The 24,153-nt window shown below is 41.6% G+C and overlaps 1 protein-coding gene across 1 annotated transcript; it reads right to left on the bottom strand.

Annotated features, from left to right (window-relative positions):
* Positions 1-1,883: 1,883 nt before the first annotated feature.
* On the bottom strand, positions 1,884-23,685 carry pip4k2ca (phosphatidylinositol-5-phosphate 4-kinase, type II, gamma a). The gene is made up of 10 exons (XM_049580201.1): positions 23,175-23,685; positions 21,164-21,261; positions 20,821-20,917; positions 20,563-20,712; positions 9,538-9,684; positions 9,299-9,337; positions 9,082-9,195; positions 7,185-7,449; positions 5,712-5,815; positions 1,884-5,529 (listed from the first exon to the last, which is right to left on the bottom strand). Exons 1-10 carry the CDS (start codon positions 23,331-23,333, stop codon positions 5,449-5,451), a joined length of 1,254 nt encoding a protein of 417 aa, XP_049436158.1. The 5' UTR covers positions 23,334-23,685; the 3' UTR covers positions 1,884-5,448.
* Positions 23,686-24,153: the final 468 nt, after the last annotated feature.

A 24,153-nucleotide genomic window follows, 5' to 3' on the forward strand; every position in this document is an offset into this window, starting at 1 on the left:
TTACACCTTTGCTACCAGTAAACTACCTGAGAATACCATTTACTGAAGATACAGAAATCTGCAGCATGCAAGCAGCACTCAGGCTTTGGGCTGACTGTCAGCATGCTAACATGTTCACAATGACAGTGCTAACATGCTGATGTTTTGCAGGTATAATGTCAATCATATTCCTGATCCTGTTAGAAGTCCCAGGAGGGCTGGAGCCTATCCCAGCTAGCATTGGGTGAGAGGCAGGGTGCACCCTGGACCGGTCACCAAAGTGTCACAAAGAAACAGACAACCATCTACGAACAATTTAGAGTCAGCATGTCTTTGTACTGTGGGAGGAAGCTGGAGTACCTGGAGGAAACCCACGCTGACACGGGGAGAACATGCTAACTCCACAAAGAGGGACTCCCCGATCCCATGTTTGAACCAGGAACCCTCTTGCTGTGAGGTGACAATGCTATCCACTGCACCACTGTGCCGCTACATGCTAATTAGCACTAAAATAAAAATAAAAAGCTAAGGCTGATGGGAATGTCATTAGTTTTGCAGGTATTTAGCAAGCGCCAGCCTCCGGGGCCAGAAAATGAAACCAACTGAACTAAAATGCCCAACTTTACAGCAGATATAGACACGTGTACAGCCTTGTGCCAAAACGGTTTTGGTCCCTGTAGCCAATTCCCCTGTTCATGACGACCATATGGTGAGTGAATTTTTATAAAACCCACCTGGTTAACTGTTATAAAGGCTGCTTTGAGTGACAGGCTGTGTGCAGATTGTGTCCTCACCCTTTAAATGCTCTACCCTCAAACAGAGTGTCTACAAAAGCACAAATTTAAAGCTTTTTTTTTTTTTTTTTTTTTAGACCTTTTTAATGTATTTTTAACCAAACCACCAACCCAAAGCGTCAGTATTTGATGACACTTTGGGTTGGGACTCAGTGAGAGTCTGCAATCATCTATCTTTCACCCAGTTACATTCAGCACCTTTAAAGATTTCAAACATTAGAAATTACTACTTTTAAGGCCACACAGAAGGGCCCTTCCTTGCGGAGTTTACGTGTTCTCCCCGTGTAAGCTTGGTTTTCTCCAAGACATGCAGGTTAACTGGTGACTCTAAATTGTCCGTAGGTGTGAATGTGAGAGTGAATGGTTGTCTGTCTCTATGTGTCAGCCCTGTGATAGTCCCTGCCTCTCACCCAATGTCAGCTGGGAAAGGCTCAAGCCCCTCTGCGACCCCTAACACAATAAGCGGTTATGGAAAATGAATGAATGAACTATCGTCTAAGGCCCTAACATTTATTAAATTGAATATAAGACATTTGAAGACTTTTTTATGGACCTACAGACACTCTGGTCCAAACATGGACATTTCTGGCACCAAAAATTAAGATGACAACGGTCAAAATGTCGAACTCACAGCATCAAAACAGCATGACAAACTAATGGGTGATGTCACAATGTCTACATCCACTTCTTTTATAGGGTCCATGGTATTTAGTAAAAACAAAAAAGGTACTGGAAATGAATATTTTGACCTGAGTTTGGCAGTAGATAAAAAGTCAGGGGATCATCAAAGTGATTACAATTCATCCTGAGGGGGACATGAATATGTGAACCAGATTTCATGGCAATCCTTTAAAAAGCTGTTCAGAAATTTTACATACAACCACAAATATGAACCTGCTGGTGGCGCTAAAGGAAGAGTCAGAGGTCACCAAAGTCAGTGGGGTTCGTCATCTGGGGAGCATGAATGTTTGCACATAATTTCATCAAAATTGGTAGTGTCATCACACACCGCCACCCCCAAACCCCAACCCCACCCACACCCCCAACCCCCACCCCCCACCCACACACACACCCATGTTCCAAACAATAATGACTCAAAGAACTTTCAGAAATTCTTTGTAAAATATATTTTGGTCCAAAAGCTGATTTGCAAAAATACAACATGTGCAATCATCGAGGAGATGAGGCATCATACAGAGTGAACTGTATCTACGCTGCCTTGCCAGTGTTTAGGAATGCTGTATCATGTCACTGTGTTAAGGCTAACTGCAGAAGCTACTGAAATGTAGTGTTATTGTCGACGTTTACCACAGTACTCTGGTTATCACTAAATCTCAAATGTCATCACGATACACAGACGATAGTTCTATTGTTATATCTAAGTCTTATCCTACCACAATGATTCACAGAGCGCACAGTTGTCTTTTTAATGCACAAACACTACACCATGTTCAAAAAGGAGTCTCGCCAGAGTAATGATGGAAGGGCTCATTTTCAGAAAGTGTCAAATCACACATCGACACATGAAGGTATGTCAGTAAAAAGGCAGGACTGATCCGAACATTTGGACGAGTCACTTCATTAACATGGGCCCAGCTTTGTGGGTAAATGCTCCGAGGTCAGTCACCCCACATCTTCCTTACAGGCTGTGGTAGCTGAGAGATGCAGGGCCGCCCAACATGTTTACAGGCCAAGTGATTTGATATGCTTTCTATTTAACACCACACATCTACCACAGGTTTGGAAATTAACTTCATTGTCCACCTGCCACTGTGGCCGGTGGATTCCAAACTCTGCCGGCCACTCAATAAATTATTTTGGCTGGTGAGTGATGCACATCTTGCAGCCACTTGCATATTTTACCAGTATTAGTCAGGTGGATGACGCTAATATCCAACCCTTGACAAGGCTGTTCTGTACATTAACTTTTAAATTTAGCAAAGACTTTGGTGGAGATTCATTCGAATTGTGTTTCGTTGAACCGCTTGGTCACAACAGAGCTGATTTTACCGTTTGCAAAGTGCAAATCCTGCTCGGATAAAGCTTTGATCCCACACATTTGGCACACTAAAAATTCAAATGGCCTGCTTCAATAGATCAATAATAATATGCAAAGTCTAGACTACCATTATTACCATTTTTTAATACCCATCTCCATTAAAGATTATTCTAGGATTTAAGGAAAAGTTTCACATTTTAGGAACTACGTTTATTTGCTTTCTCAACAAGAGTCAGATGAGTGGACAGAAACATTGGTTATCTTAGCCTAGCATAAAGACTGGAAACAACGAAGCAGCTGGCCTGGCTCTGTTTAAAGATAAAAACTCTGCCAAATAGCTCCTCTAAAGCTCACTAATTAGCATCTTATATCTTATTTGATTAATCTGTACAAAAACCAAGATGTAAAAAGTACAAGTCATGCACATAACATCATATAAACTGCAAACTGTCGTCTTTAGAGGCTGGCAGGAGGATTTTGTTACCCTTTGACAGAGCTAGGCCAGCTGTTTCCCCCGTTTTCAGTATTTATGCTAGGCTAAACTAGCTTAGCATAGCATCTCCTGGTCCTCCTATAGCTTCACTTTATAAAGGGGATCCTGTGGAGTCTTCTACACTACAAAATCACATACTATGCACTACATATCCAACATGTGTACCATCGTTCAACAAACTATTGTTTAAATTAACCATAGCTTTATAGTAATGCATAAATATCGGATTCAAAGATGGTGCATATTCATTCCAGTGGAGTTGCTCGCCTGGTGCATAGGCCAAAAAAATGTTTTCCAGCTTCCAGGTTTAATTCCACAGTATGCGGCCCACTGAATATGCGGAGTAGTGTTTCTCCCGCTGGCCCCACCCATGAGTTCCTATTTGACTCAAAGACTTTACAATGTGATGACAGATTTTTGAATCGCTTTGCTCAGCTTGAGGAAAGTTCTACAAACATAAAACCTCTATGGACACAAAAGTCAGAATAGAAAGATTCATAATTGACCTTGTTTGCAGTTTGAGGTGTCCTGTCAACATTTTTACAGACACCTCTTTTATAATGGCGCTCTATGGGGAAAATGCTTTTTGGGCCACAGGGGATTCTTTTCACTGCAATACGACGAGTGGTCACTGGAAAAAATTGGTAGCAAGGGGGGCCTGACATAAACAGGATGTACTGAGCTGCAATTACCTAGTTCCTGCCAGGCCTCCAGGAGGTGCACCGTGATTTGAAGCCAGTTTTCGTAATGGCGAAACAGCGGAACTTCTGGGTCACTCACACGATGCCCTGCGGCCCAAAAATATTTTATTCCATTGACTTAAATGGCAAAAGAGACATCTGTAAATCAGCGGATACATTTGTTTGAGCATCACAACCCCCAGGAAAATGACGTTTCACTGGCAGGATTTGGTCCCATAGCATTTGGAAAGTCTAGAAGAGCTGCACGATTAAATAATTTAGTCCCATTCAAGTAAATGGAGCCCTAAAACTGATGTACCCAGATCGGTCGGCAGAAGTCTCTAACACGCCTTCTCTATGAGCTGCACAATACGGAAGCAGTCACCTGGGTAGTCTTATATGATGTTAGTTTTTATCATAAACTTTTGTTTGACGCAAAGTTTATTTTCTGCAATATTCAAAAATCCAATATAAAAATCCCACAGGCCTTTTGATGAGGGAACCAGAGCGACGCCAACTTCCAGAAAAACGTCATCCCTGCAGCACTTAATTGCACATCAGGCTATAACCACCGTTATTCACCTCCAGAGAGGTATTTATTACTTACTGACGTTACAGAGCTGCCTCCGCTGCTGTCCGTTGTCATAAACATTGTCGTCACTACCCTACTGCATTGTGTGACATGTGTGCCAGTGTAGCGTAGCGTTTGCATACTGTAACGTTTTACCGAAAATAGGATGCTTTTCACAAAATACTGGTTTCATATGTACAAAAAAATCTCACTTCCTGTTTCAGCCCACTAAGTAGCATGTTAGTAAGTTCACTGCATCGTTCACTTGCTAACAGTCTTATTTTTCACTTCCTTTGCTGCCTCATTGCTGCATATCTTAGTGTATTAATGACCACTGTAGATCAGTGGAGCAGTGTGACACCATTAGCGAGACTATGTGCATATGCGTCCTCACGTACGAGACACAAAATGGGGACATGGATATGACTCTAAACACTACTACAGGTCAAAAACTCCACAGGAAACCTTTAACAGACACACACGGTATTGATATGAATCTTCCCATCTAACTTTTGGCAAGAAAGCAAATAAGCGCACTTTTCAAACGTGTCAAACTCCTTCGGTAAGTTTAGTTCATGCCTGGGAAACCAGAGCAAAGTGACTGACAACAAAAAACAAAAAAAGAAAATGATATTTGATCTCGCACTGATGTGGTCTAACACTGATCAACAGCAGTTTGTTTCCATGTACCCTAATGCTCCAGAGTTATTCCATTAAAGAGTGCTTAATATCTATAAGAAACGCATCTTAAATCTTAAAAATAAATATATGCATCAGAAGTAGTACATCATGTTGCTACAATGTTAAGTAGTCTCGCCTCAGATCACCGTCTTTAAATAGCGATTTGTGTGTGCATACTATTTTTGGTCAATGGTAAAATAGACGTTTAGCTCTCAGTTGGATCGACTTATGGCGGCGCTCGTTGCCAAGTGTTACGCAAAGATGTTAAAGATGAAGTCGCGGAATCGTTTGGCGTACTGCTCGGGGTGGACTGTGGAGATTTCAGCACCGGCCTGCAACATAAAGAGAGGAGATGGAGACAAAGAGAGGTCACAAACAACATCTGTATATCGTTTCATGACATGACACCAGAGTGAACATCAAACGTTTGGCCTCTGTGCAGGTACGGCTGAGTGTTTTCAACAACCCGACGGCAGCCCCTCCACCTCTTTCCTTCCTCTCTGGCGCTACTCACCCCGTGTTTGACAGTTTTTGCTGCATGAGCGGCTTTCTTCTTGGTGTCGTACTGAGTGAGTACGTCAATCAGGCCCATGAAATAGACCTCCCTCTGAGGGGCTCCTGAGATGAAAGACAGAGAACAATCAGGGTTATTGTATTGGGCTTGTACTGACAGGATTGTATTGTGACAGTCCTGATGTATCATTGAGATTAAAGCTCCCTGGTAAGAAATAAATATCAAAGCCTATTAAAGTGTATCATTATTTTCCAGATGACACAGATGATGATATTGTAACAGACGTGTCGAAGACTTCAAAGGAACATTTAAAACAGATTCTGTCTTTGGACGGGCTACAAATAACGATTCATCTGCAGGTTGTTTTCTTGATTAATCGATTAAATATTGTGTTAATAAAATGTTTGTAAATTGTTAAAGAGACGTCTTTAAATGTCAGCATCCAGTAGGTTAAACCCAAAATGTATTCCATTTATGGCGATATATCACGGAGAGAAATCCTCACATTTCAGGAGTAAATTCTTAGCATTGCTGCTTATAAAGTGACTCAAACAATTATTCAATTATCAAAATAGTTGCAGATAAAACTTTTGAGGATTGGAGTAAAGGACTACAGCATGCTAACTTTTATTAGAATGATCCACTCACATTCACACCTAGAGTCACCAATTAACCTGCATGTCTTTGGACTGTAGGAGGAAGCTGGAGTACCTGGAGGAAACCCACACTGACATGGGGAGAACATGCAAACTCTGCACAGAAGGAACCCCCGATTCAAACAAGGAGCCACCTTACTGTGAGGTGACAATGCTAACCACTGCACCACTGTGCCACCCTCTGACTGCAACAGCAATATTTACATATCTCTATTGCAGCAAATATTAAAAACATATACTTGAAGATCAAGAAGAACTGAATGGCAGCTTATCAAAATGGCTGCCTAGGGCAACCTGCAGTGTTCATGTGTGGATAGGGAGAACCTTAGGCATGCAACGCGCCATGATATCCTTTGTGAAGCATAGCAGGTTAGGAGATATTTGTGGAATTGCAGACAAACCAATGAAGTGCTGGCTCTTAGGACAGGACTTTTTACATGTTGACACATAAATGTACAGTTACTCTTCGACTATACTGAGAAACAGAGGCGCCAGAATCCGCTACAGAGGTCACTGTGACATGATGCAACACTCCCACAACACGACTTCTGGTACTAGCTGTTTTTTTGGCTTCTGATAAGTCAACATCTTCTTCTTTTCAGCTTGGCTTTAAGGTTAGGGTGACCTCACCATCTGTCGGTTTGGCAAGCTCTCCACACCTCTTCAGTTGTGCTTTTGTGTCTTCACTTGGACGGAGATTTTTTTATAACAGTGCTTGTGTGAACAGGATTTTCTTTGAGAACAAAGGAGGAAAAACAGCCCTACCTAAAACATGTTGTTTCAGTCCTTATCTTGTGAACCTGAACCAAGTATTCACCTGGGCAGCTCCCGACTGCGTACACATCCACGTAAGGGTCGTACTCCCCGGGCCCCAGAGGCTTGCAGGAAGACATGTAACCAGCGATTCCCTCCGGAGAGTTGCCATAGGAGCCCACCGTAGCGCCCGGTGCCAGGCCGTTCTCCGCCTCCAGTTCTTCCTCGTTGGACACCTCCTCACCCTCCTCCTCATCCCGTTCAGCTCGACCGACGTCGTGGATACCGAGCAACAGGCTGTAGTCCATGATCTTCAGTTTCACCAGAAACTGGAGGAAACAGAAGAGGGACTGCATTAAGAAGGTTTGACAACAAGGTTCACGGAGAACACTGATTCACTGTACGAGGAAAAGATAAGGCAATAATAGTAGTTTTGAAAAATTCACATAGAGAAGCTAGGGGTGGGCGATATATATTGTTAACGATAATATCGTCATTGTTGTTTTAACGATGTGCCAATTTACGTTATCGAGTATGCAAATGACTTCACAAAAATAACTGCAAACACGTTGAAACCAGGTTGAAACCCCACACATTCACCGAAAAAGAGTTACGTAACTTGCGTGCAGCAGCACGCTGCAGTACGCCTAGGTGGTCACATGATCTCTCACTGGCACCTTCCCGGCAGGTTAGCCTGCTGCTAAACAAACTATTAGCGAGACAACATGGCAACACCACCCACAGATGCTCCAGCAGCTTCGGAAGACATGGGTCAACTGTAGTGATAGGTCCCAGCTTGTCAGGTGGGAACTCTTGCTGTATTGTGTTGCAGGGGAACAATTAACGGGTTGCTCAAGTACCTGAAGCCTGCGTGGTTCATGAGTGGTTTGCGGTTGTACCAATAAATAACTGAACATGGTGTCAGAAGTAAAGTCAGATGCGAGCGACAGTACTAGTGACTTAGTCTGCATATAGCGACACGCAAAAGTGTCTAGTTGTATGTCGGGAAAGTTCGCAGTAATGGAAGACCATCTACGGAGCTACCTAGCCTAGCCACAGTTAGCTAAACGAAGCGGCAACATGGCACAGTTTCAAGTCTCCCTGCCGGAAAAGTTCCCCTTCAAGGCTGAAGACTGGCCTAAATGGATTAAACGCTTCAACAGATTCCGCACTGCTTCTGGATTGGAAACACAAGCAAAAGAGAATCGCAGGAATGTGATCCTTGAGAGAGCAAAATTTAATCAGCGGCATCAAGAAATGGGCAAGACGGCTGGCAGTTTCATTACGGCGCTGCACTGCCTGCCTGGCGAAGCATTGCGATTACGGGGCTCTACATGATGAGATGGTGAGGGACAGGCTTGTGGTGAGTCTGCGGGACAAACGCCTATCTGAACAGTTGCAAATGGACCCGGAATTGACGCTACAAAAGGCCGTCACCAGAGTCAAACAGAGCGAGCGGGTAAAAAAGCAGCAAGAAATGTTAAGAACATTTTTCCTTTAAAACATTGTGTCCATTAATATCATCCATGAGAAACAATTAATGAGCTATAACTCTGTTAAAAACACATATTTAAAAGAATATCGTCTAATTATCGTTATTGTCAAAATCCCCCAAAATATCGAGATGTTATTTTTTGTCCGTATCGCACACTCCTAAGAGAAGCTGGAACCTGTTAATTGTTTGCACTGTGCTTAAAAAATGACTTTTACAACGATCAAAATAGTTGCTGATTAATCTTTGACGAATCAAGTAATCTACAAATCATTTTATGTTCAATCAAATCATTTGATATCTAAGTTTGCCTTCTTTATTAGTAAATCAATTTTACTTCAATCCTCCTGCTGCCAAAATGGCATCACAGGAGTGGTGCGTCCTTAATGTGCTGCTGCTGCCTCTGTGTGGTGGAGGTGTGCAACAACAGCGAGGCCTCACATTAAAAGACATGTAAAAGGTCAGCTACCTCCACATCTCTGTTGAGTTTCTCCATGAACTTCTCCTTCTGCTCATCGGTCACATACACCTTCTGCATGTTGTTCCTGAAGTCCATGTCCTTGAAGGTAGGAAGCTCTTTTACCTTCAGGAGTAAAATAAATCTTTAGCAGGACACACGGGACATAAAGAGGAGACAGCCTCACATCATGATACAAAATGGATATGAAGTGAGATGTGTCTTTTACCCTTTCTTTGTCACTTGCTTCACGAGACACCAGAGAGCCCTGCAAGAATAAACTGTTATAAATATTGTGACACAGAAACACAGGAGAGGATGAAACTGCTTCTGCTCTGAGAGAAAAAGGTAACAATCTCCTGACTCCAAACCATCTCTGGACCGTGTTAGAGATAACTGCTATATAACTTCCTCATTGCTTTGTGAACCAGAGATGAGAATAAGGATGTGCGTGCAGTTCCTCCTCACCTTCAGGTCGTACTTCCTGTGTACCACCAGTCTGTGGCTAAACATGTTCCTCATGACGATCAGGTAGGTCTCCTCACTGTCCACGCTCACCCGGTACATGCCCAGGAACTGTGGCAGCAGGGTGCTGCCGTGACACTTGACTATGTGCTGCAGAGAGGAAACAACTGTGAATTTGCATGGCAGGTAGAGAGAGTGGATTCTTTGGCATGGGCAGCCTCAGTGTTAAATATACAGATGGTTAAACAGAGTAAAAGAGTAACAGACAGATGAAAGATTAATACGAAAACAATCTTAGAGGGGCAGTACCTCAGAATCAAAAACACATATTTTTCTTTTACCTGTAGTGCTGTTTATCAGTCTAGATTGTTTTGGTGTGAGTGGTACTCAGTTTGTGGTGCTCAAAGCGCCAAAAGCAATATGTTTGAAAAACTCAGTTGCAATGTTCCTTTCCAGAAATTATGACCCGGTTACTCAAGATAATCCACATACCTTGTTGTGAGCAGTTTCACGTAGGAACAAATTTCTTTTTACCAAACTATACCTGCAAACTGTATCATCATGCAGGAGGAAGAATGCATCTACTCATGGGAGAAACTGTAAACACTCGTGGTGTTGTCCTCGGCTGAGCTGTAAAGTTAGATAGCTCAGTTCCTAGCTAGTTCTAGAGCATGATTCCCTCTGAGCCTTGATACAGTTGGTAGGTGGATGCACCAATTTATCGGCCACGTCGGTACAGGCTGATATTCGTTTTGTTGCCTGCCATCAGCCTGTCATTCCCCTGATGGCAGTGACCGATGTTTATCCGTTGTGTTACATCAATTTTGCAGAGGCTGAAAAGCAGGGCTCGAGACTAATGGTGTCACATCATCATGGAGACGATACAAAATGTGTTTGGAATGAACCGATTACTTCCCCAGGACACCTTCGGGACACAAGGACGCAGTGAACTCACTACATCGTAAACAACAAATCTGAGTTCAATCAATCAATCAATCAATTTTATTTATAAAGCCCAATATCACAAATCGCAATTTGCCCCACAGGGCTTTACAGCATACGACATCCCTCTGTCCTTAAGACCCTCACAGCAGATAAGGAAAAACTCCCCAAAAAAACCCTTTAACGGGGAAAAAAATACGGTAGAAACCTCAGGAAGAGCAACTGAGGAGGGATCCCTCTTCCAGGACGGACAGACGTGCAATAGATGTCGTACAGAACAGATCAGCATAATAAATTAACAGTAATCCACATGACACAATGAGACAGAGAGAGAGAGAGAGAGACAGAGAGAGAGAGAGAGAGAGAGAGAGAGAGAGATGCAGGTAATGACAGTAGCTTACAACAACATTAATGAAAGTAATAATATTATAGTTATAGTTCTGGTTACTGCGGTACAATATGTTGAAAGTATGTATTAATATCTGGCAGTATACATGTGTGACAATAATCATATGTGTATAATAACAGAAGAAGTATGACTAATAACTAATGATGGCAGCAGCAGCAGTTGACATCAGTGGGAGGAGAGATGGTTAATGTTAGCTGCAGGCAGCCAAATTGTTATTTCAAACATCCGTATTGGTATCAGCCCAGAATTTCACAATCATTGCATCTCTAATTCCTCCATGAAACTGCTCACAACAAAGTCTGGTGATTATCTTGAGTAACCGGTTCATGATTTCTGGGAAGAGATATTGCTGGTGAGGTTTTTTTTAAAATGTATTTTGGCGTTTTGAGCACCACAAGCTGAGTATCATCTAGTTCCACTATAATGGAGAGAAGGCAGACATCTCTACAGCTGATATCTCCAACATTCAGCAACTCACACCAAAACAATGTAGATGGATAAACAGCACTACAGGTGAGAGGAAAAATATGAAGTTTTTAATTTTGGGGTGGACTGTCCCTTTACAGGTTTACCTCTGGTCATATTTAAAGGTCACTTTGAACGCAAAGCAATTACTGAGTGTATCCAGGTTAAACTTTGAGCCGTGCTCTGTCAGTTAAAATAGACACTAACTTCAGACTGACCTAATTCAGTGTCCCCTGAAACACACTGGGCAGAATGTAAAAAGACGCCGCTCTTCTTGTCTCAACACTGTTTTATGCATGGTTTTTTTTTAAATTTCTAACCCCTGGGCTCCTGGCACAGTGGAAAACCCCTCAACACCCCAACAGACCAGGCTCTATCCCCAGCTACAGTGCCTCAGGGTTATCCTGGAGCCCTGGTGAAACCTCAGGTATCATGTTTCTGTCACTGCAACACTGCGAGCTTGGACCTCCCAGGCCAAAACATCAGTTTCCTCCTGGGAGAAGTCTGGCCGTCTGACGCTGCTGCTCTCTTCTGCCATGGCGAATTGAGTAAACTCTCATTACGCCTTCGTGTGGCGCATTTAAGGGCGAGGAGAGGGGCTCATTTGATTGGTGTGATGTGTCTAAAACCCACTCCACGCCTTCTCTCCTCCCTCTTTCCGACTTGCGCAGGTAGGAGGGACGGAGGTGGGATAGAGGAGTAGCTGCGCCAGCGCGCACAGTGTGCCAAACTTGCAAAATCTGCCTGGCCACACCCAGTTGGCAAAGCGCAGGTGCACTGCGCCTCCGCCTCGCCCAGTCTGCGAAACATGTTAGAAGCCTACATGTTAAGTTGACCGAACGTAAGTCGACCAGAAAGGTAGTCGCAAAGATTTAATTGCTCGCTTAGTTGCAGGAAAAAACAAAAAACAAAAAACAAAAAAAAAACGCAAACATGAAACTCTATTAGGAGCTGCACCTTGTCAAAATAAATCGAAACCTCAGCAGTCAGACAGGAGTCAGGTTAATTTCCAGGGCTGGTACCTGCGGTTATTCCACAGGCTAGTTAATAACATGTCGGGCAGGAAATCCAAAGTGTGGGATCATTTTGAGAAGGTGAAGGACGAACCCAAGGTGATATGTAAACTCATCTTCATTGGTCGACTACAAACATGACGTATCATCTGAAACATGGAAGTAGCTACATGCCCATTAGCCCACAGCGTCATTAACAGGCGGCACAAAATTGAAGACATGATTCCTGTGAATAATTTCAAGTGAGAAACATGCTGGCTTCTCTTAGAGACTATTTTACAGAGGACTACAAAGGACTAATAGAGAGCTTCATCACATGGTGCAACGACAATAACCTGAAGCTCAATACCAGCAGAACCAATGTGCCTGTAGTGGATGACCAGAGGAACCACAGAGAACAGAAAAGTTGTCACCATGACAGAAGACAGCGCTTTAATTGTGGATGTTGTTGTACAGAAGCTACAAATTCTATAACATGAAAGCTTTACACACATCCTCAACCTCGCAGCACAAAAGAAAAATATAATGAGCACAGTCTCAAGATGGACACCCAAAATTAGTGTCACTATTTCAGTATTCGACCAAATGTCTCCCCTCTGTTCCTGAGTCATGCTGTGGAATAATGGCCATAAAAGTATTTTTGCAGAACATTATGATGTCACAGTGACCTTTGACGACGAAATTCAAACCAGTTCATCGATGAGTCTGAGGAGACATTTGTGCTAAATTTGAAGAAATTCCCTGATGGTGTTGCTGGAAAATCTCTTTCATGAGAATGAGACAGACAAACCAGACAACCCCAAAACAAAATCTCCGGCCACGACTGTCGCTGGCAGGGAGGCATAAAAAGCACTACAAAAAGATGCCAATCGCAGTTTCCCAGAACCTCAGATGACCTTTTCAAAATGCTGCAAAATGTTTGTCTGTCCCAGATATTCAGTTCATGATCTCAGACAACAGAGAAAAGCAGCAAATCCTGAAAGTGAGAGGCTGGAAATATTTGGCCCTCTAGCTTGAGAAGAACTTAATTTTCCAGTCGATTAGCTGTGATCTATTTATCACTGCAGCTCTACACAAAAGAAAATGACAACAGCACAACGCAGCTACACAAATGGTGCCTTCAACCCAGCATCATCGGCAGAGTCTGCAATGTGAATAATGTAGCCTGGGTGGTGCAATACGACAAAACACAAACTGCACCTTGAGATAATATTTGTTTAAAGTACATGCTTTGCCAAATCATTTATATCATGACAGCAATCCCTTTTAGTTTTCTTGCAGGTGTTTATTTAGTTGGATTCCAATCTTTATATTTTATCTGCAAATTAGCTTTTAATTAAACATCAATCGTCTGTCATTTATAGCAGTACAAAATTACATATTGTAATACATATTCTCATTTCAAATCTTTTACCACATAGATTAACACTAAACAAGAACTAAATAACTCAATTAACATTATTAATGCTTTCTGCTCAAGGTTTATAACAAAAGGTTTGCACATAACTGATCCATGCCCTCCATACACTACAAGAGACTTAAGTCTGACACCCTGACACATGTCAAGTGAGTTTTTAGTCACAATTAAATTCCTTTTGAGATTATTTCCCATCTTGCTCCTGGAGAAAATCTTACACCAAGCTCCCTTTAAGAAATATGACATATTAATAATGACTTATGTGTCCACAAAAACACATCGCACTAGAAACAAGATCAAAGGCGTCATATGTCGACAGTATTCTCGTCAAGTCGGCATCTATATAATCCATGAAGATAAACCAAATTTGAACAGTTTGCACAATTTATCACCCAATAATATAATATAATATTCACATTCTTGGGCCTCTTTCCATGTTAATGGACTAATTAACGCATGTTAATTGCTGTTTGGTGCTGGAGACAGCGCAATTATTGATGGTTGACAATGTTCACGTCAGTATTTGCACGAGACAAGACCAAAGAACAGTGATTCTCAACTCGTACAGCCACAGGGTCCAGATTTCTCCTTAGTCATTAGTTCAAGCTCCACACAGTTTGGTATATTCAGCGTCATACTTGTGTTTGGCCATGTCGATGAGCTTGTTTGCTGTCTCTGTGATGCTGTTTGTTAGTCACTCACTCTACAACAGGAAACGGCACTTCAAAATAAAAGCTTGTGCTGGAAAATCCCTGTACTTAAAAAAAAAAGTGTGGTTGTTTATAAACTTGACAGATTCGTGAATCACTTGTGGTCCATTCAGAATGGGCCCGTGACCCACTTTTGGACCGCGACCCACCAGTTGGGAACCACTGCTATAGACTGGTTGTTTCTCAAAGTCAAGGAAGGATTCTCAAATGGCCAAATTTGAAGGACGCTACGTCATCGATCTCCACCAAGGACTGTTCCTATGTCAAGGATTAGGGATGCACCAATCTGCTATCTGGATCGAATATTGGCCCCGATATCATCAAAATAGATGGATCCGGTATCGGAAAATGCAACCTATACTTGAGGCGATCCTTTCCCTTGAAATCTATTGCGACGCGAGCTACGTCATACGTCATGGAGCGAAGGAGAGAATCTGCTGTGGAGGCATTTCACACTATTTCAACTGCTGTTGCACAATTGTTTATTTTTGCTAAAAATAAATAGTTCATCATTGCATTAATCTGTTTCATCTTGTTTCATTTCATCTTAGGAAAGAACTGTGTAGTCATCAATGCCTGATGCCTCTAGTCTTTTCTGTTCTACATGTAAAGGTATACAGCTTTTTCGGCCAACCATGGTATCGGATCAGTATCGGGTATCGGCTGATACTCAAAGCCACCGCATCGGGTTTGGTATCGAAACTGAAAATGCTGGATCGGTGCATCTCTATCAAGGATCCTTCTGGATTTTTACCAAGGACTGAGCCCTTCTTTCAGAGAAATTCCCAGAATGCACGTGTGGATCCTCCGCGGGTATAAAATCCCCACAATGCTTTGCACACAATTTCCTGTAAGTGAAGGCAGGGCCTCTTCAATGAAACCTGCAGCAGCTTGGCAGGATTTAAATGAATATGTAATTTATTTGGGTTAATGTCTCCACAAGTTTTTATCATACAAGCATGAAAATACTGACAGAAACCTCATAATTTGCACTTTCCAATGTGTCCACTGCCACATAATGAGATTTTTAAAATAACCTGATACAGTACATAAACCTAAAAAAACTTTAAAAATTTCAATCATTTACAGCAGTGATGTGCCCTAAACGTTTCATTGAGCCTACCTGTTTGTTTTTGAAAGTATAATGCAGAACTATATTCTCCCGAAAAGTCATGTGACTCTGAAAGAAACTGCTGACATTTTTTCAAAATTGTACAACAACATTAGAGAGTGCAAAGTCCAAAATTATCACAGTACCCTTAAACCCTCTCAGTCCGCTGAGGGTTAATGACACACACCTGGGGATACTCGTTAGCCCGTCCAATGTGTGTTCACTGAATGGTAGGAAGGACTCTTGCCTTGCCTCACTTGACTTTGAGAAACACCATTTGACTCCAAATGACGTCACCTGAGCAAGATGGCAGCGGCCATATCCGCAATATTTTAGCTTCACTTCTGCACAGTTGGGGTAAGTGGAGATCGAATGTCCATCTTTATATACGGTCTATGGTCAAGACTAAAAACTCACAATAATATTATGTTTGTTTGGTTTTATTGAAACATCAAGACATGAAAAAGACTGACTTAAGACAGCGCAGACTGAGCTTATGACCACCTAACACTAAACAACTGAGATCAGGGGAGCGCACCAACTGAGGTGAAACTCTCATGGTTTTATTCTGACATTGGAAATTCGAAAATGAAATCGCTTGAAAAATTGCCAACATTTTGTGGTTAAAACATAACTAATCTGGTCTTTAGAGGCTGTGATTAGATTATTTAAGTGCAAATACAGAAATGTTTGTTTGAAGCTGGACTCAAGATCAAATCCATACACCTGCCTAAAAACACAAAATCTCATCCTAAACACCTAATACTCATCCAAATAATGCCTCAAAGCCAAAGGTATAACAATAATAAAGCCCTCTGCAGCACAGCAGTCATGTCAGGCTTAAAACTTTTAGTATTTAGTATCTCAATATTCAGTTTTTTGCAGCTGAAAAACAAAGATATTTAAGTAATTCAGTATTTCACTTGGTTAATATGAAACAGTAACACACACCTCAAAGTTAATGTTGACAAGAAAACTGATACAACAAAATTCAACCTGCAAACTGTGATGATGAATGAGGAAAACTGTGCAACGCCAACGCAGAAGCTCTGATAACAATGAGTTCATTCAGGGCCATGTGAATTAAAAAACACTCTGAAACAGAGCTGCCATTTTTCCTCATCTCCCTCCCAGTTCTATGTAGGCTGCATAACCACAGGCTGCACATTCCAATAGGAGCTCAAAGCAGCCAAAAGTTTACACAGTGGTGTGTTTAGGCCGAAGTGAGACCCAGTTTTGAAGTATCCACACGAGCGCTGATACCACGGCTGGGCAGCAAATCTGACATAAAGCCTCACAGAAACAAACAAAATAGAGGTGAAAGTGTGTCACCTCACTCTTATCTCTCCTACAAATGTACTCTGCTATTTACATGAACACAGATGCGTCGATATGAGCATTTGCATATCTTTAATACACCAGCAATCACATAACAGAGTGTTTGTTCCCAGCGCACAGCGGGGTTATAACCTTGATGACGAGGGATTTTGTTGTGTCTGTATTCTCAGTTTCCCCACAGGGAGGTCAGCAGTCAGGTTCACTTTGGAGAGAGGCACCTTAAAGCCACATTTAGGGTCTTGCTCAGGGACACTTCAGCAGGACAGATGTTTGCCGTCTTCGAACACGTCTTCCTTCTCACTGTACCACTGTGCTGCTCTCCGCAAGATGTATAAATCTAAAAATAGTCATATTTGGGTCGACTTCCCTCACCTAAGAGGCAGAAAAATAAAAAAAAAAATCCCCCAGGAAGTGCTCATTATAGGAACTCAGGTTTTTTAGGGTTTTGGCTAACAAAAGGTCCCGACAAAGGTTAAAGAGAATGTTCTGTGAAAGTAGGACACACAGAGCCGCAGATGTGCAGCTTTATACACAGTTCAGTGAAGCAGACGGGAGGTGAGTGATCCTGGCTCTGTGTGTGATGTTACCACGTCTGGAGACCGACAGTCAAACCTTTAATGAATGACGGAGTGCGTAACTGAATGAGCAGAGAGCAGTTTAACTATAGCCTGATTTTCGCGGCAGCATCAGCTGTGATTTATTCCCAAATTCATGTCACCCAGCTCTTTGCCACATCTGGGTCCAGATTTAATTCAGTTAACAAGAATAATAAATAATCTTGCAGCACATGAACAAAATCTAATTCAAATCCAGGTCATGTGTGAGCTCTGAATATTGTCTAGTGATATTCTTTTCCATGAGCACACACATACTGTAGTTTTATTTCTACTCACTCACATATACATCCTCCTACTGCCCCTAATTTGCCTGATATTAGACAGAATTGTCAACTCATTATAGTGTGTTTTCATCTTCAGTCTGACATTGCGTCTACTCTAACCAATCTGCGAAGGGGAAGGGATTCATTTTTCTTTAACCAATCACTGGAGACCCACATATCCTCCTCAATCTAACATCATTTGAAGTCCACGCTGATGCACAGTCATGCCAACTTGCTAGCCTTACTGAGGTTTTAAGAGTGGAACAGAGTACAGTAAAAACAAACTAAGATGCCGGCCAATATCAGGATGATGTGGATTTAGAACAATGGCAGCGAAAATCTCACCTATAGTGCTTGCCATTATTGTCGTCATTCCTAATTGGTTCCGGCACACCGTTTGACATTAGGCTAGTTTGAGATGAAAGTTGGAAAGTGGACGAGATCGGGCAGCTGCAGCAGGAGACGGTGACAGAAAGCCTAAGTAAAGTCAGACAGTTTTCCAGCAGCCTACAGTCTCTACAGGAAGTGACAGAAGATCTGATGCCACTTTATTTAAAATGTTATCAGAACCAAATATCAGTTTGTTCACAGCCTCCGAGTGTTCTAGTTAATTAACAATTATGACAAAGTAGCCTATTTAAATGCTTTACAGGCGGTCTGTAATTTCTGTTCATGGTTCAACCTCCATTTTATACTAATTCTCCTGTAAATCAGCATCATATCAGTTTGACCTGTCCCCTCAACTACAGAGGCTAAATAAATTGTGTCTGACTATAAGGTTAATATTGTCAGAGGAAAAAAACACAAGACAACAGCTTTCATTAAAGATCAGTCAGATACAGTCAGGGCTTCACATCTGTACACATGTTATTATAAGAATCCTCAAACCCCACTGACCATAAGTCTTTGTGATACTAAATTAAAACAGTCCAATCTCAATATACAGTAGACTCTGTATAGCTTATGATAAGTGTATTAAGTCTCTGATGACTAAACTTCACCAATCTCTGAAATTCAACAAAAATAAAAATCTTTATCTAACACGTCATATTGTTGAGTCACTAAACCAATCAGCTGTTAGATCATGTGAGAGCCGGGCGTTTCCCATCACGCCCTGGGTCTTGCAGTTGCAGGAAAGCAACTTCAGCACCACGCTCTAAAAACTGCGGCCAACTCAATCTCGTGAGAGTATCACTGTCCACTTTTGCATGACTTCACAGCTAGTCCTTCGTTTTGTAATAGAAATAGGCGGGGATATCCAGACCACGTGACGGCGTTGCCATGGGCACAGCACGTGTGTTACATGTAACAGAGACGTTGCAGCTCTGCAATATAGCTGAATCAAATGAAATCATATCCATTTTAATCTCTTCTTGCGATGCACTGAACACTTCCTTTTCTGTTGTACTATGGACAACAATTAGGGGAACAGGAATTCTGGTGTAGGCGGGTGTAAGGCAAAGCTAATCAGCCGTTGGTCGAGGAAGTACGGAAGTACACAGATTTGGATGCAATCATATCATTGCAGCTGGGAACCAGCCTTAGTTCGATTACAACTTTCCTATTGGAATGTCCACAGACGACAGAGTCAGCCAGCGTGCTGACGTCATCGGCGTCTGTGGAAGAGACTACTCTCAAACTTGCCTATTGCTTGAAAACAGCTTGGTTAATCTCAACTGTGGTGTTGATTGGCTAATTGTTAGTCCCCCAGTGGTGTTCACTGGTCGGTTTTTACTTTAATTGAGAAATCACTGTTTCATATTACGATGTCAGATGAATCGGTCAACTCGGAGTAGGTGGATTCTAATGTCGGGACCCAGGCAAGCCCTGAATACTCCCTAGTGCACCACGTGGATAAATCTGCTGTAGAAAATAGTCCCCAACAAATGCACTATTTTCCTCTTGTTTAACTAATGTTTGTTAAAAACTACAACACCCAGCTGTTTAAAGGGAATTCAGCATTACTTTTTAACAATGAAAACCAGAGCTGAGTGACACGGCCAAAAAAATAAAAGCTTGAGGATGATTGACAATTTAATTTTTATAGTAGACTACACTAACACCTGACTGAAACGTCTTTCATGGAAAACACCTGCACAGCGGACAAAATATATGTTACCACATATCCCAAATGCTTCAAGTAGAGCATGGACACCCAGTTTTTAAAATCAGTTTCAGCAGAGACAGAGCAAAAAACTGCAGCTGATTGTGTTTCATGACAACACCATACTATCTGCGGACAGCTGGCTAGTTAGTGTCCGATACCCAGCAGATAGAAACAGACTGAACAAAGCAGAACCAGCAGACTTTTTAGTCGACTCCCTTCGAGGATTCAACTCTCATGACAGGTAACGCCTCATCAAGAAACAGAATGGCTCAAATCAGCTCAAATCAGCGCTCAGAGACCCTTTTCCATCTGTTCCTCTCGGAGATGCGACTGTTAGAGTCACTCGAGATAGCCAGAGTCAGCTTACCACCTGGAATCGCAACAGCCCCCAAAAACTACAGCAGGTTTAAAATAGATTAAATTCTGTGTAGCTGTCCCTCCAGCCCTAAATTTACGTATATATTTGTGACGCATTTAAAAGATTCACAGTACAAGTCTTGAGCGCCACAGAGAGGACAGGATAATATAGACACCAAATTAACACATTGTTGGTTTTTGGTTCTTTCATGAGATTTACTGATAATGAGAAAAATAGAGAACATCGCCAGACTCTTCCTTCGACCATCCAGATCTTACCTGGTGGTACTCAGACAGGATGCTGTGCATGTCTGCAACATCCTCACTGGAGATTTGCTTGATGACCAGTGTTCGGTCGTAGGAGTTGAGGAGCAGACAATCTCCCTGGTCATCAGCACTCCTCATCGGGGGGCTGCGGGTCAACGAAACCTGGAGAACATGAAGCACACGGGTAAGTGTAGGGATCAGCTACCTTCTTATTCAAATTAGAATTATTTAGAAATAATGATACATCCTTTTCGTAAATCAGACACGTACCTGATAGTCCAGATCCTCAATACCAAATCGTTCCCTTAGATTACGGAAGACTTGAGGACAGTATTCTTTGAACTTGAAATGTCCTGGAAGATTTTCTCTGCAAAACGGGAAGAGGTAGGGAAGTGAGAAGAGGCTGGCACACAAACAAATCTTTCACACACTCTTTGAGAAATTTCCAATAAACCAAAACACCAGTTAAACTCTACAGTCCAACTAAGACGTCATGACTTCATCTGTTTATGAATAGCAGGAGACAAGACAGTGTCTGGTACTTCCTCATGAGTCTTATTTATTCACATTTCAACCAATCCTGCTTCAGTATTTACTCATGTCTGTGTCTTACTTGTTGAAGAGATGGTTGTTGACTTTGATCTTAGTGTTGGCTTTAAAGTCATCGGGCAGCAGCATCACAGGAACAGGCACCTGGTTGAGATCATTGATCTGAAAGATGGAAAAGGAATTGCTATAAGACGACCATTAAACAGCACAAAAGTCTAAAATAGGGCTGCGAGAAATGTTAAATGTCATCAAGTGATCTTCTGTTGAGCTACAACAATTAGTAGATAGTACTTTGACAGTCAATTTGAAATGCGTCTGATTATCTCCTTTCTCATTTTTGTCATCATAATCTGAATATACTGAGGGTCTGAACTGTAGACGGGACAAATCGAGCAATATGAAGATGTCACATTTGGCTTTGGGACCTTGTATTGGGGTTTCTTTTTTTGCAGCCCTGTATTAATTCCTTGATTAACTGATTGGTCTCTAAAATGTCAGAACACACTTTAAATGTCCATCCTAGTACCCACGGTGATGTCGTCAAATGTCTTGTCTGACCAATAGGGTTGCAACAATATACTGGTTTTAAGGGTTACTGTAATATGAAATTTGACAGTTATTATGAACATTTTGCTTATCTACGGTATTAGAAAAAAATGCAACCAGATGGTGAATCTTACCTCCATTTTATTTCTTTTTATTTAGAACAAAGGAAACACTTAGCACATCTATTAAACAAGACAGGTGCGTTGGAGAGAGAAGACCAAAAAGTTGCAGAAGGACTCACGCACACTGTCTAACTTGCAATATATAATTAATTTGCGATGTTTTGGTACTAGATCTTCATCAGGCAAAAAAAATCTAATGAAGGTCTAGTACCGAAACGTCATCCATGTTATTAAGTTTCAACTGTAATAAATCCTTTGTGCAACCTAAAAAACCCTTATGATGTCATTCTATTAAGGGTCATTAAAATTAATTTCAAAAACATAATAATGGTTTATTAGGCGACTGTGTACTGTGATACCGCCGCAATCCTCCCAACCAATAGTCTAAAAACTAAGAGATATTTTATGTACTATGATGTCAGAAAGGAACAAGCTGCAAATGCTGCAGATTCATATTCTGTCGATCAACTGCAGATCTAGTCTAAACTATTTGTATTTTTGAAAGCATTATCTATAATACTGACTTGGCCTCTTCACTGAAACTCAAACTGAGTGTCACCATGTACACACCTGAGACCGTAACGTTAGATGGAAGACGTACTCGCATTTTTTATTAAGTAAAAAAAGCAGTAACAAGTAAAAGTCCTGCACAAAAAAACTGAGTTAAAGTACTTAAGTATTAGCATTAAAATATAGGCTACTTAAAGTACCAAAAGTAAGAGTACTGATTATGCAGAATGGCCCATTTTGGAGTAATGTGTATTATATTTTTTAGTGTAATTATAGCTGCATTAATGTGTAAATCATTGCAGGTGGTAAAGGTGGAGCATATTATTACTACTTCATGTACTGCTGAGTAATTCTTAATAATCAATTGCAATTTATTAGTCAATAACTATTAAATCTAAACTTTTAAAGTACCTGGTAATTGATGTTAAATAGATGCAGTGGTGTAAAAAGTACAATACTAGCTTCCAAAATGTAGTGGAGCAGAAATATATGATAGAATAAGAAGGACATGTAGCTTACAATTGTACTGAAGTAAAGTACAGTAATTTAGGAAATGAACACTGCATTTGTTAGCACTGCCCCTTACTGAATTTTGATAGCTGTTACCAATATCCATAGCATTTTAATAGCATTTTAAACAACAACTGTGACCTCATATCCAGGTGCTGCTTGTTGTTTGACAGGTGTAAACGTGTGTCCAGGTGTGTCTGTGTCCGGTCAGTATATCCGGAGCACACCATCTGTCGACATGTAGCCCCAACATTAGTCTATAACTACAGTTTGATCCTGTGGCGTCACAGAATCTGCCGGGTCACAGATTTCGCTGTAACACCAGCAGCAGGCTCGCGTGCTAACAGCTAACAGCTAACTAAGCTAAGTTAGCTTGCACTGACTCACCGAGTGATTGACGCCCCACATAAAGACGCTGAGGACGGGGTCGCTGGCTCGAAACACTTTGACCTTCTGCTGCACGAAATGCTTCTTCTTCGTTTTAGTCTTCGGAGCCAGGACCACCATGGGACTGGAAGTGGCCCCGGAGTTACCGAGGGCGGCCATGACCACAGACGGGCTCTCCTTGTCCCCTTGTTGGTGCGGCAGGCGGCGGTGACACCTCTTCCTGATGGCTACCGTTACTAAGCTAAACTAGCTAACGTGTCTGTCTCTGCTCCTCCCCGGGTCTCTGTCAAACACACACACACACACACACATACACACATACACGGACACACACACACACACGGACACACAAACCAAAGGTCACCTCTCGAGCTGTCCTGTTAAACTGACGCTATTTTTCTAACGCACTCTTTCAACCTGCGGTATGAATCATTACTTCACTTCATTAATACGTGACTTCATGTTCCCAAATCATCGCTGACAGTCCTCCACCGCCCCCTCGAGCCCACCCATGTTATTATCAACCACGTGGTGAGTTTATGATTGACAGGTGACAGGGACCAATGACAGCGATACTGAGCTGTCACGTGATCGCTGGTGGGTGGGTACAGCTCGCTGACTGTGACGTCAGCACGTCGTACATTACTTCAATGGTGGAAGAAACACTGTTTAACTTGAATAAAAGTACAGAAGTATTAATATCAGAATGTACTTTAAATAAAAATATAGAAAGTATATAAAATAAAAAGTACCTTTGTACTTGACTTTGTATTTGACTTAAAATAAAATAATAATAATAATAATATATATATATATATATATATATATATATATATATGTTTCAATCACTGCGTAAATAAAAACGTACTTAAAGTCTCAAAAGTAAAAGTACTCTGTATGCAAAATGACTCATTCCAGAATAGCAAATACTGCATAATTAGATCATAAAGAGTGACACATTAATTTGTGTGCATCACTA

Source organism: Epinephelus fuscoguttatus, linkage group LG7 (assembly GCF_011397635.1).
Source record: "Epinephelus fuscoguttatus linkage group LG7, E.fuscoguttatus.final_Chr_v1".
NCBI classification, from domain to species: domain Eukaryota; kingdom Metazoa; phylum Chordata; class Actinopteri; order Perciformes; family Serranidae; genus Epinephelus; species Epinephelus fuscoguttatus.

Bases quoted from the DNA above. Each gene is read 5' to 3' on its own strand.
- pip4k2ca (XM_049580201.1), bottom strand. From the start codon at position 23,333: ATGGCCGCCCTCGGTAACTCCGGGGCCACTTCCAGTCCCATGGTGGTC. The intron at 7,450-9,081 runs GTAGCTGACCTT...TGTTTCCTCCAG, and splicing joins AACTCAACAGAGATGTGGAG to TTTCTGGTGAAACTGAAGAT. The intron at 5,530-5,711 runs GTGAGTAGCGCC...TTTATGTTGCAG, and splicing joins CAAAAACTGTCAAACACGGG to GCCGGTGCTGAAATCTCCAC.